The sequence below is a fragment of the Danio aesculapii genome, chromosome 7 (assembly GCF_903798145.1).
Source record: "Danio aesculapii chromosome 7, fDanAes4.1, whole genome shotgun sequence".
Taxonomy (NCBI): Eukaryota; Metazoa; Chordata; class Actinopteri; order Cypriniformes; family Danionidae; genus Danio; species Danio aesculapii.
The window spans coordinates 24,295,992-24,313,600 of record NC_079441.1 but is presented as its reverse complement, the minus strand read 5'-3'; the positions used below and the strand labels follow the sequence as shown (position 1 = coordinate 24,313,600).

The following is a 17,609-nucleotide window of genomic DNA, read 5'->3' as shown; positions in this document are numbered from 1 at the left end:
AGTCAATTGTGCGAGTCACTTAATTATTCAGAGACGCACAATTATCCTAATTCAGTCATTCTGAGTGAATGGCCAAATGCACGAGAGGAGGTCATCTTATCTGCTCGAGCAGCAGTCCTTCACCAACACTGTAAACACACTCTTATCGCGCCTATTCTACGTTCAGCTGGTCGCAAAGTCCGTTAGAAAGTTCACATAACTGTTATTTATTTGTAGGGAAGCAAATAACACAGGAAGGCTCGCCTGTTTATAAAAGGCTGTGTTACAGCGTGCTAAAAAGCTGAGCTGAGCGAGGAACCGCCCTAAAGCCGGTGTTGTAACGTGATCTAACACGCGGCTGTGAATCCAGCGCTGCTCATTCGCACTGCAGACCGTCTCGCAGGCTTTTTCGGCTAGACCAGCTACTGCGACCCTTAAAACTCCCGTTAGGCCCCAAGGGCGAATAGCCATAAATACATCATCTGCTGCCAATATTTAATATCGCTGCAACCCAGGTCCCATTTCGGAGTTTTAACATGGAGAAGACGCTCTGGACATGGACGCTTCTAGCGGTCTTTTCTCTGCTGGTAGTGAAAGGTAAGCGCTGCGCCCCTCTTTGTTGAACCCGGTGCCATGCCTACTTCATCATTTTTATCGACACCATAGGCAAGCATTGATTTAAAGCATTTAAAGGGCATTTTTCTACTTTAATGTGAAGCGCAGGGAGCGTGAATGCCATAAATCACCGTCTCCGAGTAGCGTTTTAACATCTGTCTGGCTCTCGATCATCTGTCTGGGTCTAGCCATTGCTCCGGCGATGTGCTTAACATGCTGAAGCTCAACAAATTACCTTCATCTTTTTACAAAAAATAAAACCCTATCCTTTTAAATACGTTGTGGTTTATTGCACTCTGAGCCGCTTTGAATATGTGCGCTATACGCATATTAACGAGGAAGGGAAGGATTTTTTTGTTCTTGACTGTTGAATATTAAAAAAGTGCATTGCTAATGTTAATCCCCAGTATGACATATCTTATCCTGCGCAGAGATGTAGTTAAGACTAATTAGATATTGCTGTGAATAGATTTTGTAATCCTGTTAAACAACAATCTTTTAATTGTTTCGCGTATTTAGTTAACGTCGTTGTGTATTTTAGCTTATGATTATGGTCATACTTTGCAATAGCTTTCCAGTTTATGTTGTTCTGAAAGCCTCGTTTAACATGAAAATAACTGTCCATTGGCAATTTTGTGAAGACGTTTATCTAAGTAAAATTAAACATGAACATATAAATTTAATAACCAGTAGTGCGTAAAATATATGTTCAGAGAACAATGTCGACTCAACTCTATAGTCCAGTCTCCTCATCTTTGCACGGTACAGGTAGGATGGGAGGCTTGGAGTCAGAGCGCATGCGCAAACGAAGCCACAATGCGTCCAGGTACAGCATAGGAGTTAGGAATTTTTTGGAGACTGCGGAAGATAGGAAGATACCATCATTTATGATGGGGGAACAGCCACCCTTTGCTGATGTGTGAGACACGAGTTCAATGTCAAAGATTTCATGATGGTATGAGCAAAATTAAATAGTGGGCGTATGGGGAGGAAAAAATCCCCTTTAAAAAAAAATACTATGAAGCAGAGATGATGTATAACCCATGCTGTATTTTGTAAAAATCCCCTCCCTCTATGCCACTACTGAAATGAATCAGGAAAGCCAGCGTCTGCAGTTCTGGCAGAGGTAAACGGCCCCTCCCTCTTTTCCTCTCAGCCACACCTCTCTGATGTATATGTAATGAGATACATGTTTACACCTCCTTACCTGAAAACTCATGGTTTATTTACAGCCGTTTTAGGTGTTAGGTTCATGTTTTGAACGATTTTCATTACAAAGTTGTCAGTGATCTATAACACCATGCCATCTAAAAAATAATTAAACACATTGACTAAAATACTGCATCAAACGGAAAACATTTGATAGATTAACTGCTATCACATGACGTATTGATCATAAAACAGTGCCAGTGCTGAGCTGGCTTTGGCACCACGTGCACAAGGGGCAACTGTTGCTTTTAGCTAAACCCTCCCTGCATGCACCAAGACAACCTATAAAGCCACAGAGCAAGACAGAAAGAGATAGAAAAAAAGTATTTTAAAATAAGAGATAAAGAAATAGAGAAGACTGACTCCAGTGAAGTGCTGAATATCTGTGACCCAGTGCTAAAAATATATGGTAGACATTGATTGCATAAGACTTGGAGAGCTACTTCTGGCTTAATACAGAAGAAGCTATTTAGAAGAGTACTACTAAAACTGACACATGGGGAAAGAATCTTTGCATAAATGTCTTTGTTGTGTAGTACTTGAACACAAAAGACCCTTTGTCCCTTTGTACTTGAAGAATGCATAGCTCAGCTGTCATTTACGCGTCTTTGTTAAAATCCAGGAATGTGGCGGCACTACTGTGGAATTTGTATGATAAAAGAGAGTTTAGTTGGGCACAGCTTCCTGTTTTTAGCACCGGCATCAATCCATCATCTGAGATTTTCATTATAGCACCTCATTCTGCCAGTGTTCAAGCATTATAGGGCTTGGATGCTTTGCATAAACAATGTTTTTTAATGTACCTGTATCGTGTGTTAGAATTACATGCTTACATTGCATAGCTAGATGGTTGTTGGTGATCTGAATGCTGATATACTGCGTGTTCATACATGAGTTGCACAGGTATGTTGGATTTTTCAGATTTTGTTCTCTGTTTTGCAGGCATGAGTCAGGAGCTAGACCTGGGAGATGCATTAGATGATGATGACGAGGGACCAGGTAAGTTTGATAGATATGATGATGTAATAATAAAGGAATGCGGTATTGACCTTATTAATAAACAGCATTGTCATGGTTCAGAGGGATTTTATTTTGTACATGATCTTAATTTAATTTGTGTCTAATCCTACAGCTACCAAGCCACCTAAAGTGGATCCTGGAGCAGGCGTTGCTGGAGGAGTAGGTGAGAATGATAATTGTTCGATGTAATTAATAGCACTGTGATAAGACATATCATTAGATGAGGATTTCATAATTAAATATTGTGATAATTTAACACTTATTATGACTTGAAAATATTTTATATGTTTACGTCTTTTGTTTAACAGTAAAACCCACTCTTAAACCTGTTAAGCCCACAGTTAAGGAACCAGCAAAGCCTAAGCCCAAACAAACAGGTGAGAGAAACCTAATATATTCCAGCTGCTTCTTACACTTCAGGATATGCCTCTATCAATCCGGGGATACATTTGAAAATGCTGTTTTAATTTCATAATGCTTTTCTAATTACACTAGAGTTTTCAAGTGTTTCAAGTGCTCAATGAAACAAAACTTTAAAGTCATCTTAAGGTCCTGATGTAATTCAAATGAAAAAGTGAACTGAAATGATGCAACTTCGAACAAAATCTGACCGAAACATTCGTTTTTGAGTTTGTTTCAGCACTTCAAAACAGCTCGCCTCAGCAAACTTTATGGATAGTTTTGGCTCCCAAAATCCTTTAAGCTACCATCGGTCTTAAGCGATTATGTTATTGGTGGGTGTGTTCTGGAGCTCTGCCTTCTTTGATGTGCTTTTTTTTGCCCGCCAATTTGTTTCTCATTCCACAGAGATCAAATAGAAGGACAACATGCAAAACAACAACACCAAGTTAGCAACATGAATACACTGGAGGGTCGAGTAGCAAAGCTGGTACAGATGAATTCGCACCTATGCAATTCCTCACAGAGAGATCTTAAATACTCAGAAAAGGCTTTTAATTCCTGGATAAATTGACATTGTTGAAATTGAAAACACGTTTACAACTCAGCCTTGTGGGTGTGGGAATGTTCGAAAACAATCTCAAACTTATTTTTGCTCTCAAATGAAGAACTAAATTTTTTTTTGAATCGAACAAAAAGTGCTCCAGGAGTAATTGATGTATCAGTGATCTTTGGATAAGAGATTGAAAAGCCTTTATTGACATCTTAAGTTTACATGTCAAACCTTTTGACCTACTCTTAGAGTGCCTTGGACTTATGATGTCTAAGTTAATTTAGTTTAGTTTGAAGTTTAGTTTAGTTTGGGCCTTTACAGTTCATGTGCTCACTCTGATGATACTAAGCCCAGATATAATAAAGTTAACATGTTATTCCCCATTTACAAGCGTGTCAAGGTTGAACTTAGGGCATGTTGAAATGACAATACATGATAAAAATGTACTTTAAACAAAAGTAGTTTTCATGAGCTCACAACTTTGTCAGAACCATCCATGTTCACATGGATCTGCAAAAATGACTACAGTGATATATTTTGCATGCCAGACCAGTAGATGGCGTTGCTATTTTGTAAAGAACCATTATGCCTATGCAAATGCAGTGCTGTAGTTCGCCTTTCTGCTGTCTTATGCATAGTTGTACACTGAATACATAACACATACACTACTCCCTTTTTCAAAACTTTTATGTTTTAAGGCCCCCAAATTGTTGTCGTCCTGTCAATATATATCCAAAAACGTAATTACGATGTTATTTGAAAACAGTTGTGCAAACCTACCTTTAAATGCTAATCGTGTTTAGTCTGAAAACATTATTTTTATAGAAATGGGCTACTTTAATATAGTATTTTATATATTATTTAATATTTAAATATTGTATAAATAACTATACAATCACCATGCTGGAATATTGACCTTATTCTTCAATGCGGATGTGCGTGCGTTTTTGCGATTGTTTTAGAACTTCCGATTCAGTTGCCTATGGGAGAAATGACTAGGAATATTAAACGGCAAAAAACGGTCAAACTACTTACTCCACAAACAAGTGTTTGCATTACAATACAGACAAAGTAGAAATATATTATAAGAAAATATCAGTTTGCAACACCAAGCAGCAAAACGAGCTGTTTTTGAGACCGGAAGTTTCGAGACAAAATGATTCAAATGGCTGCGCCCGCTCGTACGCGGAGAATAAGGTGAATAAGGCTGATTTATACTTCTGCGTCAAGCGCACGTGTATGCTGCGGTGCAGCCTATGGCGCAGCCTAGTGGACGCATAGCCCCTCACCGTGGCCGTCGCCATTGCTGACGCGCACCTCTCAAAAAAATGGAACACGTACACGTAGCGTAAGCTCTGTGATTGGTCGACTTGGTAGTGCTGACGAGCGTGATGCAGCGGGTCTTTACTAGTCCTGTAAAGGAGCTCCGGATGGAGACTGCTGTATTGTGTTTACCTCATGATTAAAGTTGTTGCACGTCCGCCGGTTCTCGCCTCAAAATGAGTGAATTTGAGCCACTTGTACATTAAGGAAGTGTTCATAAATAGTGTTTTTAGCAACACGGCACATATACATGTGAAAAATCTAAAAAAAATATATGTTTTAGGGTTTCGTGACCCTTTAAAAAGTAAATAACACATAGGTGGCAAAAACTGGGTCACACTTCATTTTCATGGTCCGTTTGTTAAATTTAAGTTACATTGCAACTAATTCTCATTAGATTACAAGTAGAGTGTTAGGTTGGGGTTAGGGTTAGTGTAAGTTGACATGTACTGACACGTATAGTCAGTTAAATGTCTGTTTAGCAGCAGTATCAACATATATTAAGCAGACAGTCTACTAATACTCAAATGGATCATCAAAATAAAGTGTTACCCAAAACTGTTTTCACATTTATACACTTGGGAGAATATCTTCAATATGTTCAGGTTTTGCTGAATGCAGTCTCATTGAGTACGGAAGGCCAAAATGTAGGAAAGAAATAGTGTTTACAGATGTATCCAGATTAGTGCAGATGAAGCTCAGGATAAGCCTAAAGCAAATCTCCTTCTGCTCCCTACTGCTGCTGTTGCTAAAACACACAGTTTTGTGTCTTGTGTTATTTATGCTGAGTCACAGAGAAACACTTAAAGCTCACATATTTATCTGAGGTAAAAAAGAGAGAAGAAAACATTGTGAATAGCAGAATCACACTAAATTGTGTATGCAGTAAAAGACAAATCTAACAATTGTGTTTTGTATGTTGGTGCCCACTAACTACTCTTCATCATAGGTTTGAATGCCCTGCACCCCTAAAAGTCAACTGCTTTCCAATACTAACATATTAACCTTCACTAACAGCAGAGACATACACTGATCTCTTTGACGCCACCATTCGGCCAGCCCTGTTGCCCCGAACAACCCCTAATCCTCTCCGAACCTCCGTTACCCCCCGGAAAACCCAGTCTGGTGTGTACCGTGCTCGTGCTGTCAATTCCCCACATAGAACCGTCCATCGTGTTTGTGTCCGTGTGTGTCTGCATGAGGATATGTGTATTAACAGTCACTTTAAATAGGATGAGAGGCCAAAATGAATGTTTGATATGATTTTTTTTTACAATCAGCATTTCCTATAATGCTCCGAAAGTACATATTAAGAGAAGCAGAAGATACAAACGAAAGTGGCAAATATTGAATTATATTAATAATGCATGCCTCTGATATAGCAATTACATCCATGACTTTCTCTAGCTGTTTATTCACATCATTTATGTTCTCTTATGCAGTAAGAATTGTAACAGACTATAAAGCAGCTAAAATAAGCCATAAGCACAGATTTAATTACGGATGTCAACTCAACCCAAGTCTTTCAACAACATTTATCAGTGTCTGGATATCACAGTGCATTACGATCATCACCATCTTGTCTGGTTCTGTGTGTCTCGTCTGTGACTCATAAAATGTAAATATTTCTTTCAAACATTCACACCTCATATTACACAGAAGTAGTTGTTTTTCATTGTCACTTTGCTGTATTAAAACTACAGTTAGTTCTGTGCATGTGTTCGTTGTCATATAGTGACTTATAGTGATTATTTTTGCCTGACAGGTCTAGAGGACTTCGATCTTGCAGACGCCCTAAACCCTGACAATGACATCAAAGGAAAGGGTAAAGACTCTGGCAAAGGTGGTAAGTATTTTTTATCTTAGTTTTATTTTTGGTCATTTTGTGGCTTAAGCACTCTAAAAATGATGTAATTAACTATTTTCTAAATATTACACTTGTTTGGTGTGTAATGTAGATGTTTGATCATGTAAGAGGTTTACGTACAAAGTTTTTATAAGATATTTAGAAATATATACTTGCTGACTCCTAAGAATCGATTCAGAACTGCACAAATGAGTCATCTGTGGGCTCACATGGAATCTGTGTGCGCAGAAATCCACAGATCTTTAGCCCATCATTGAGTCTGTTTATTGACTTGTGTAAGTGTGTGTACATTTATATTTATACCGATTTTAAATTCATTTCAGTAATATTACTGGCTAAGGTCAAAATGTTCATATGATTAATTTCCAATATAGTTTGTAAAGTAATATTTGTAAAGTCTTTTAGTAGATATATAATATTAAAGACTTGCTTTGTTTACCAAATAAGTGGCTTTAATTGGATTTGCATTGTCAACATTAAATAAAAGTTAAAAATGTATTATTTTATTTTGTATATTAAGTTTTTTGTTATAATGGTCCCAAAATCATTCAGCATAAATACGCAGATTTTTTACAAAATTCTGCACAAAATGTCCGCAGGTTCTATCTATCTAATCATCTGCAATTCGGTTTCATTTTATGTAACTGATCCACATCCTGTAAATACATAATGTATTTACATGATGTCAGTCTAGGGATTCTATGGAAAGTCAATGAACAATGTCTATTTTGACCATAAAACACTTCCCTTTGTTTGTTCTGAAGAAACATTTATTGTTGAGAATAAACATTTATTCTAGCATGACTTTATGCAGCTCAACAAATCTCCCATTATAATCATTTATATTTAAAAGAGCACAGAATTCAGTCAGTGAGTCTCTGTAATCTCATGAGGCGACTACTCTGACTCTTGGCTTATAAACCAACCACACATTTCTCTTGGGTTTATGATCTTCTAAACTTTTCTCTGAGAAAGATTCTAATTATGTTGTGTTTGAAATGGAGGTTCTGGCTGATCAACTTGTACTTCCAATGTTTTGTCACTTGACTTGAGTGTGAATTAATGTGGTACAATCGATTCAATTGAAACTGATCTACAGTGTAAGGAAGTGTCCATAGCTGAGATTTGAATATTTTGAGCCATTTAGTTTTTAAAAAGCAACATAAAAGGCTGTCTGCCAATCAGAACAGAGAAGGTTTACAGAAATGACTACTCTGTACGCATCAGATTGACCCCTGGCTTATTAACAGACCACACAGTTCTCTTGAGTTTATAATTTTCTAAACTTTTCTCTGAGAAAGGTTCTAATTATGTTGTGTTTGAAATGGAGGTTCAGGCTGATCAACTTTTACTTCCAATTTTTTGTCGCTTGTAAAATTGATTCAATTGAAATTGTCCTACAATGTGAGGATATTTGGAGAAATAGTTTCCAAAAAACAACAGAAAAGACAGTCTGCCAATCAGAACATTGAAGGGTGACAGAAACAAGCTTTTGATTCTTTAAAGCATTTGACCAATTGAATTAACAGACATGTAAAGTGGGTTTTTTGGGGGATGCATGTAACCTAATTTAAGAGACCTCTAAAAGAAAATTAGCAAATTACCTTTAAAGTAGCATAATAGGTGAAGTTTACTTCTATTAATGCAGGCGTTAAGGTTTCAATATAAATTTCCCACAGAACAAAATCCAAATTGTGCCACTTCAGATAGAACTAGCCCACTTTAATGAAAGGTTTAGGCTGAAAATAAATAGTTAAATTTGTTGTTCGTTCTTAAAAGAGAAGTTGAGATGATCTGCAAAGAAACATTCTCTTCCATGAAGCCATTTCTTCAAAAAGAGATATGAAACCATGAAACGAAAAGGAAGAAAGGAAGAAAGAAAGACTGTCCAATTTGTTGATTAAGTTCATTACATAGAACCTATTTCTGAGACATTTTTCCAAAGTGCTTAATTTACAAAGCAAAGGTGGCACAGAAGCAGCTCAGAGGTGGTAGAAATGTATTTACACTTAGATTAAATCTGTATACTTTGATACTCTGGGCTGGGTGAGAGCGGGCCTCATTTTGTCTGGCTGTTCAGACAAAAAGCAGCTGTTACCTGTCTAAACATCAAAATATCTGCATCCTCATTACTTCTGGTTTCTGTAAAGGGCCCATGTGATTTTGAAGGTCATCAAAAGCAAAGTCCGAAGAATGATATAATAAAGAAAATAACATTACAGTCTGTCACCGGGAAATTTAGACTATAGTGTTGCTAGTCAGCATGACTTAACCCAAGCTAGCTGGATTGATGGCATTTACTGTTCCTGCTAGATAAAGAGGTCGGAGGAGGAAGCCGTGATGACGGCACCCCCAATAGCAGAGGTGGTAAGAAATATAGGAACAGTTTGGGAAACACCTTTAGCACCCTCTTCTTCTCTTTACCTTCTTGGCTGAAAGAATCGCCGCTTTTGTGCTCATGAATTACAGCTAATCTCTATGCGATTAAAATATAACCTGCTTTCAGATTTCAGCACAAAGCTTTTGGGGACTGAAGCAATAATCACCATGGCTCTTGATCTCTTGCATCTTATCTTTGCACGAATTGGGATGTATTTAATCAGATTGCTTGTTTGCAGATTGTTTTTGCTGGACTATATTTGTTGGCTAGTACTGCTGGGTATTGATCCATATTTTACATATCCCTTCTGACTGACAAGCTATCGATTGGATAATATTCAGTTGCAATCTCTATTCAATTCAAAATCTGTTCATTTGTAAATATTTTAGGTACGTGACATTTCATTGAAGTTGAAGAAACAATAGTGTTCTTTCAATTTATACAGACCTACACAAGGGAAACGATTTAAAACAATGAATTTCATCACTTATTTTTATATATAATAGTTAGTAATAAAAAACAAAGGAAATCCTTCAGTTTTAATGGGATAATGATCCTATTCATTACATATATCACAGCGCATTTCCCTGATAGATTTATCTAAACATACGCACTATAACCACATTTTGATTCTGTAAATTATGAAATACAATGATTTTGCAGTATATTGCATATTAGAGCTGGGCGATTTGACAAAAATCGTATGTTACGATACAAGTCTCATATGCTGATAACTATATACATCACAATATAGTACCATTTCTGTAAATTCAATGAATGGTTTATTTATATTCACACAGCGCACATGTAAAGAACTATCTTCTTTACATTTTAAAGCAAATAGCTACTCAGAAATGTACATGTTCATATGTAACCATATTTCTCAGTTTATTTACAACTTTTGGGCAAATGTTTGAATAAAAATCTAGAAATGTAAGGTATAAATATGTAACCCTTTTGATTAAACAAATGATTATAATATAACTTAATTCTATAATAACTATATTCATGTTTGTGTCTGCATCCTCATGATGACAAGTAATATTGCACATAAATAAAATATAAAAAAAGCATTGCCATGAATGTAAAACAACAGATTTTTTATTTTAACCATGATATATATATATATATATATATATATATATATATATATATATATATATATATATAAAAATAAATAAATAAATATATATATATATAAATAAATATATATATATATATATAAAAAAAAAAAAAAATATATATATATATATATATATATATATATATATATATATATATATATATATATATATAGTAAAATTATACATTTAGAATTACATTTAGCAGCGAGCTAACAATGTATGGCGTTCCTAAGGTAAATATAATGTTTCATAATATCAACTTTTCACTGACTTCAAACTTCTATCTTCAAACATCGATTGAGTGATTAAATGAAGAATTACATACCCCATAGGATATATATAGTCATATTTCACAGCCCTATAATAGCTGCATATATTCAGTAAAATTGTTCATTTATAATTGCATTTAGCCAGCGAACTAACAATGAATGGAGTTCCTGAAGTAACATTAGATGTGATGTTTCCTAATATCATGCTTTCAAACTTTTTACTGACATATTCAAACATCGGTTGCATGATTAGGTGAAGAATTATACATATTATGTAGCATATCTTTTGATTTTCATTCATGTTCCTTTCGGTTAACATAAAATCAGGCTTTTTCATGTCATCGAACTGCATTAAAAAGTGTCTGAAGGAGGTGTATCATCATGTGAAGTAAATAAAGAAAGCACCATCTAAAGGATAAGACTAGTAATATTATTCCTGTTCATACATTTTGAAAATCTATTTGAAGTTACGCTCCCCCCCCCCAATCAGCAGCTCAGCTTTCTGTTTCTTGCAGTTTCAGGATATTGGCCTTTTCCTCTTTTAGTGACCTCAAAGCTTAACCTTTCTTTACATTGCATGGGCAATATTGAAAGCTAATAGGACTAGTAAGAACCTAGTTGTTTCTAAGCCAAATGTTTTCTAATTTTTCAGGAAGTCAATTCTCAGATGATGACCTTTCGGATGTGGGAAATGATAACTCTTACAAACCCGACAAAGGCAAAGGTGACTACTTAAACCACCCTTCATATTGAGGGTTAAATAAAAGAAAGGGCTTCATTTCAGTGTTCATATTTCTACAGGTGGAAAAGGTGGAAGTTCCAGCAATGTTGGTGATTTGGATCCTGCTGACGACAACAACTACGGTATGATTGAGTATTTTTAGGAGTTATTACAAAACAATTGTGGGTGGCCTTTGTATATTTGTCTATTAATAGTAGTCTATGTGTTGATCCACAGACACCATGGCTGAGACTGGCACCATCGCTGGCATCGTGAGCGCTGTAGCCATGGCTCTGGTTGGTGCAGTGAGCGGCTACATCTCCTACCAGAAGAAGAAGCTGTGTTTCAGCATACAGCGTAAAGATAAACACATTTCCTTCTTAATGGCACCACATGGCTTGCCCTTTTCCCGTCACTCATTATAATGTGCTTCATCTTATCACAGAGAGTCTGAATGCAGATATGGTGAAAGCAGATGCCCCAGATGCTGTAGTCGCACAGGAGCCACAAGGTATTTAACCCTTGTTTATCTTTTGTTTGTAAAACAAACGTCTCTATATGACTTACTTTGTTTGTTTAAATTTAAAGCAATAGTTCACCCAAATATGTAAATTCTGTCAATAATTACTCACCCTCATATTGTTCCAAATGCCTAAGATATTTGTATTAAATCTGAGAGCTCCTTCATCCTCCATAGACAATAATGGTCCCAACTCATCCAGTAAGGAACCAAAAACTTGTCGAAACAGTCCAGGCATTTTCAGTAATTCAATCTGAGAATGCTAGCTATAAGAATACTTTTGAGAGCACATAAATAAAAATAACAACAGTTTATTCTTCTCAGTGTCAGTATAGGGTGCACATTCATGAGAGCGCTGCGCTCCTTATACATGTCGCTCTTGGTTGTGTTGCTGCTGACATATGCCTTAGATGTGCCAATGGTTTGTTTCAAACAGAGGAAATTGGCCGTTTCCACTGAGTGGTACGGTAAGGATCCACTGTCAAAAGTTATCAAAAAGCGAACCGTACCACACCACACCACTTTAGGGTACCCTTTCTAAAGGGTACTTAGCACAACAAAAGAGTACCAAAAGGCGGAGCTAGATGCGCAGCTGAACGCTATTGGTTTACAGACAGGAGAATGAAAACAAAGGAAGAGCCACTTTTAAATACACCGTATGTCATCTTGATGTTAACGAGGCCGCCTAAAAGCGTGTGTGGTTTCACTTTCTCCATCGAGCTTGCCTATGCTTGCCGCACGTCTATATTTGAAATAACAAACTTGAGCTTAAATAATAACGTGCGCTTGATTATTGAAGCATTGAGAATGAATAGTGAAAAAACAAAGGAGAAGCTGGAAAAAACAAAGGAGCAAATGATTCTTTCAGCAACCTAAAACATAAATGTATAACTATTATCATCACCTTTTGGACTATTATGAACTTGGAATGACGGAATTACTTTTTAACAGAGGTTACACGTGCTGGTGAAGTTAAAGATACAGACGAGAGGTTTGTTTTGCGTGTTGGTTTTAAACCCAAATGAGGACTAACTGTATCCTGTGTTAAGTTTTTCTGTAACTGGTAACATATTGGAGACTGTAAGGGTCTGTTTGTGTTCATATATGTTGCATTTATTTGATATAATCACAGATGTTACTCTAGGCTATTTTGCATTCATCATTGATCTGCAGTTATAATCAAATCCTGTTCATAGAAAGGTTAATAATGAACATTTATACACAAGTATTTATTTGTATAAAGCAACTGTTTTGTAAGTGCTTCTCACTAAATATATGAACAACCCGTACAGCGTTACTTTGACATTTCGAGTGAGAATAACATCGACTGCAACTTTCTGTCGTACACCATGCCTACCAAAAGGTTACCATTGGTACCCTTTGGCAGTGGAGACACAAGCCTGATAAAGGTGATCTGTTCCAAACCGTACCATACCGTACTGTCCCACTCAGTGGAAACGGGACATAATCTATATATATATATGTTGAATAAAGTTGTTGTTGTTTTATGTGTGCACAAAAGGATTCTTGTAGCTTGATAATATTCCTATGGAACCACTATATGCATGTGGTCTGTTTAGAGGATGATTTTCTGGACTTTAAACAATGGTTGTAGTCTACGTAGGATGATGGAGCTCTCGGATTTCTTTTAAAATATCTTAATTTGTATTCTGAAGAAGAACAAAGGTCTCAGGGGTTTGGAACAGGAGGTGCGAGTAATTAATAAGAGAATTTTCAATTTGGGGTGAACTAACCCTTTAAAAACAAGGCATATCAGTTCATATCCAGCATTGTTATCACATTTATCTCATAATTTGAAAAGAAATAAAAACTGGCTTCAATTGCACCAATTTTTCATGAAGTTTGATATTTTTTAGCTACAAAGAATACATATTTATTCTCTCCAAATGATTACATTATTTTTCTTTTTACTCCAGTTCAACAAACTCTTCTCCAGCCTCCCAACGCCGAGCCGCCGACCGAGGAAAATGCAGTTTAATCTCTAATGTCCAAACTGAAGAGGGCGCAGTTCTAAATTGTTGTTCTCCCATTCGAATGCCACTGTATTTCCCAGCACATTTGCACCACAACGCTCTTTTCCAAGTACCAATGTGACTGTTTAAATCAACCTTAAACATAGTGTAATATCTTTTTATTTATACTATTTGAACTGTTTATATGCAACAATGCTAGTAAGCCTGTCTGCAATAATACTGCTCTGAAACGGAAAACAACCAGTAATGAATTGTAGCATGACCTTCTGAGACCCCAGAAATCAGATTTGTTTTTTTTTAACGGAGCCCCACACAAACTGCGCTAGTTTTTTTGTTGAACAAATTCGCTCATAATTCCTATTGTGAACAAACGCGTATTACTGAACAATGAGAAGACTGACTAATCCAAGGTTTACAGAAACGGCAGATTGGATAATCATAGAAATATGCTTTTATAGGTCAAGACTGTGTATCCCATATGTTTTCACAGCAAAACTGTGTGTTGTGGAATCTGCGATTGAAACAAGATGAAGGATTTGAGAAGTTTTTAGTTTCATCGTGGTCTGTATATATTTGCCTTGCTTTCACAGAGCAATGTGAAAAGATTGTTACACATATATGCAGGTTTTTGTGTCTTAGCGAACTTTTTACTAGAGTGACTTTTGAGGAAAAAAAAAAATGGATGAACTACTCAAGTCAGAAACTAACCGACAGCTGCTTCCTTCTAATTTGCTTTAAGAAAAAAAAAAAATTGACTAAACTGTGAAGATGTGATGTGTGTTGATGAAGAAACTTTTGTGTGTTAGCTGGATGTCAGTGATTGAGATTCCTTCTTTTGAGGAATAGATGAATTCGGCGTGATCAGATTGACTAGATACATTAGCGTCAAGTAATTGTGGTCGGAAGTAACCGAAGTTGTGTTTTCATGTTAGCGCAATACATAAAACAGCGTAGTAACTCTCGTATCGCTAATTCTGATCACCTTTTTGGGGGGGGATTTTAAGGGATTAATTAATGTGCTTGTATATTGCATACCGTTTTCAAGTTTGTACTCAAACCGTTGTATCAGTGTAGCTCTATTTACACTTGTAGCAGTAAATGTACATAAATGTTTGTGCCCCCCCACTCTTTTTGGATTACGGGGGAGTCATTTTTTCGCCCTAGCGTAGTGTTTGTATTGTTTGTAGCATGTTTGAGCTTTAGCTTTGAGACATTTTAGAGACCTGTTGCACCCTTCCTAGTTTTGCTATTGCCTTAATGAGCTGCTTTCCCACTTTGCTAATTCGCCAAGAGTTTGCAGTTTACAGACTAAATTTTTTACTGATTTGGAAGGTCAACATCTAAAACTGGCACATAGATTTAGCAAAACCACACTGGAAAGCAGCTCTGTCCTTTCCATCCTCTCCCTCACTTGAGATGCTCCAGATTTTCCAGTAGCTGTTGTTTTTCACTGTGAATTCAGGTGCACCTTTGTTACCCCAAGCCCTTGCCAATGGTGCTTTCCTTCCCAATGCCTTACCACGCTAACATTAGGGAAGACACGCTAGCTTCGAACACGGCACTAATAGTCACAACCATTAGAAGGGCTGCCTCACTTGAATGTCTACAAATCACACGTACCAGGTTTAGTACGTTGTTCCAGTTTAAAGGTGCAGTCACATTCTCCCAAACTACAAACATGGCCATTGGTTTATGAAGCACAGCTAACATAAAAGTCAAGAGACTAGTCAACATGGGATTGGCATAGTTTATGCCAACAAAATTCACATTTATGTGGGTTTTGAATGGAAATGGCTGAATTTAGCCAATGAAAACTTGCTGGAAATGGCAAATGTAGCATATTTGTGTGACAGACTACTTTAAATGTTTGGTCATACAAAATTTACGTCCATATGGGTTTCTAATGAAATTCTTGAGTTTAACCTGTGAAGGTTGTACTAAAGTGGGTATATTTCACTGTAATTACATGACAAGTGGATTTTTTTTCCCCCATTCATGTTGGTTTCAATTGAAATGCATAAATTTCACATGTGAAATTTTGCAAAACAATGTTAACTGTGGGATATCTACATTATAAACTTGTTATGAAGACAATATCACATTGAAATGGTAGAAATCTGACTATTAAAATGTGCCAAACAATGGTCAATGTGGCATATTTACTGACAAATGAAATTCTTGTACACACAAAACTCTGATTTAAATGTACTTCTATTAAAACGATTGTATTTTGCCCTCCGAAAATGGTAAATGTGACTGCACCTTCACACTCTTTGCCGTTTGAACAGATCCGAAATATTGTTTACTCACATGCTCAAGATTAAGCCGAAGTCTTGCGAATGGTAATGATGTCAGAGACGTAACAGCGCAGAATGTTGCCTGATGCGTTTCTCGTTCCTTGCGTCCTACCATGGTTATTTGTACGGTGAAAACGAACAAACAGAATGTTAGCTGAATGTAATTCTTTATACGCTACCAGAACCATGTAGCTTTTTTTGGTGCTACACTTGTCAGAAATGAAGAACACCAAAGATGTGATGGTTTTTGCCTTTTTGCATGCTCTTTGACTTTGGTGTGTGAGTCTAGTGATCCGGTGGAATGAATCTGAAACAGCTGAGTAAAACAGCCTCGTTAAGGCAAATGTGGAAATTCACAAGTGTCTTGAACATTTTCAACCACGGCATCATCACCTGTGTTGAACTGCTTCCAGATTTGTTGCTTGGACACGTAATGTGACTGTTAAAACCCTCCCTAGTTATTTCAGTTGACCATCTGCATTTCTGGGTAACTAGTAGTTCATACGATGGCTGTTTTGTTTGCAAGGTTCTCTGGGCTCTCTGGTGTCGTCTGGCCAGTATAGTCGCAATTTTGTCAAAACAAGGGTGTGCGCGCAGAACTGTACAGAAATGCATGTTTGGATTCTAGCTGTAGATATTAAAGGTTTTTCTTGTGTACTGGGTTTATTTATGAACCTGACAAATTTGCTATTTGGACAGACGTTTCTGAAGTGTCTTGATTTGCACTGCCAGTTCAGCTCTTGCATCATGGAACTGCCACAGATCCTATTGCCAATGCTGTAGGTTGTGTTTTTGTTTTCTTGCCGTCATTCAATGAAATGAAATCTGGAAATGAAACAGCGACCTTCAGCGTGAAATCTCTCTTTTCATCTGCGCAATCAAATGCAGAATGTGATGAAAACATATTTACACCGATATCAACTGGCAATCCTCTTCTAGACGTTTTAATATTCCAATTTCACTCTGTATCTCACTGGTTGTACTTGGTGGTAAAAGATCAGCATAAAGAAACCCAATAATAAACAGTTTATCTCGTCTTTGATTCCCTTGGTTGTTTATTTTTTGTAGGTTTCTGAAATTTTTTTGTAACAGAATTCAAACTTGTGTGTGCACTATAAAAAGGATAAACAGGGTTGCACAAATACAAAAATAGTCATAAAAGCAAACAAAATACACCATATATTCTTTGCATCATAAATTATTACACATAATTGGCTTCATATGGTATCCTCCGTTCAAATGAACTGTTTCATCAATTACTAGGTTCATCAAACTAGGTTCACTTTTATACATGGGTCAAAGACAAAATGAATCCAGTGCTATTTTAGATCACCCCTTC

At 36.6% G+C, this 17,609-nt stretch overlaps 1 protein-coding gene across 6 annotated transcripts; it reads left to right on the top strand.

Moving 5' to 3' along the window:
• Nucleotides 1-135: 135 nt before the first annotated feature.
• On the top strand, nucleotides 136-17,113 carry cd99l2 (CD99 molecule-like 2). 6 transcript variants are annotated; one of them, XM_056461364.1, is made up of 12 exons: nucleotides 136-576; nucleotides 2,746-2,802; nucleotides 2,936-2,986; nucleotides 3,132-3,200; nucleotides 6,116-6,223; nucleotides 6,864-6,944; nucleotides 9,279-9,329; nucleotides 11,391-11,462; nucleotides 11,540-11,602; nucleotides 11,697-11,816; nucleotides 11,905-11,970; nucleotides 13,917-17,113. In XM_056461364.1, the coding sequence occupies exons 1-12, from the start codon at nucleotides 516-518 to the stop codon at nucleotides 13,976-13,978; spliced, it is 861 nt and encodes a 286-aa protein (XP_056317339.1). In that variant the 5' UTR covers nucleotides 136-515; the 3' UTR covers nucleotides 13,979-17,113. The 6 variants fall into 6 exon arrangements, with proteins under 6 accessions (XP_056317339.1, XP_056317338.1, XP_056317340.1 ...); XM_056461363.1 differs by having other exon boundaries at nucleotides 139-576; nucleotides 9,279-9,332; XM_056461365.1 differs by lacking the exon at nucleotides 9,279-9,329 and having other exon boundaries at nucleotides 139-576.
• The last annotated feature ends 496 nt before the right edge of the window (nucleotides 17,114-17,609 follow it).

What these genes read in the sequence shown, in the direction of transcription:
- cd99l2 (XM_056461363.1), top strand. Translation starts at nt 516, where the DNA reads ATGGAGAAGACGCTCTGGACATGGACGCTTCTAGCGGTCTTTTCTCTG. An exon ending in CAAACCCGACAAAGGCAAAG is followed by an intron (nt 11,463 to 11,539) that starts GTGACTACTTAA and finishes ATATTTCTACAG; the next exon opens with GTGGAAAAGGTGGAAGTTCC. An exon ending in TGCTGACGACAACAACTACG is followed by an intron (nt 11,603 to 11,696) that starts GTATGATTGAGT and finishes GTTGATCCACAG; the next exon opens with ACACCATGGCTGAGACTGGC.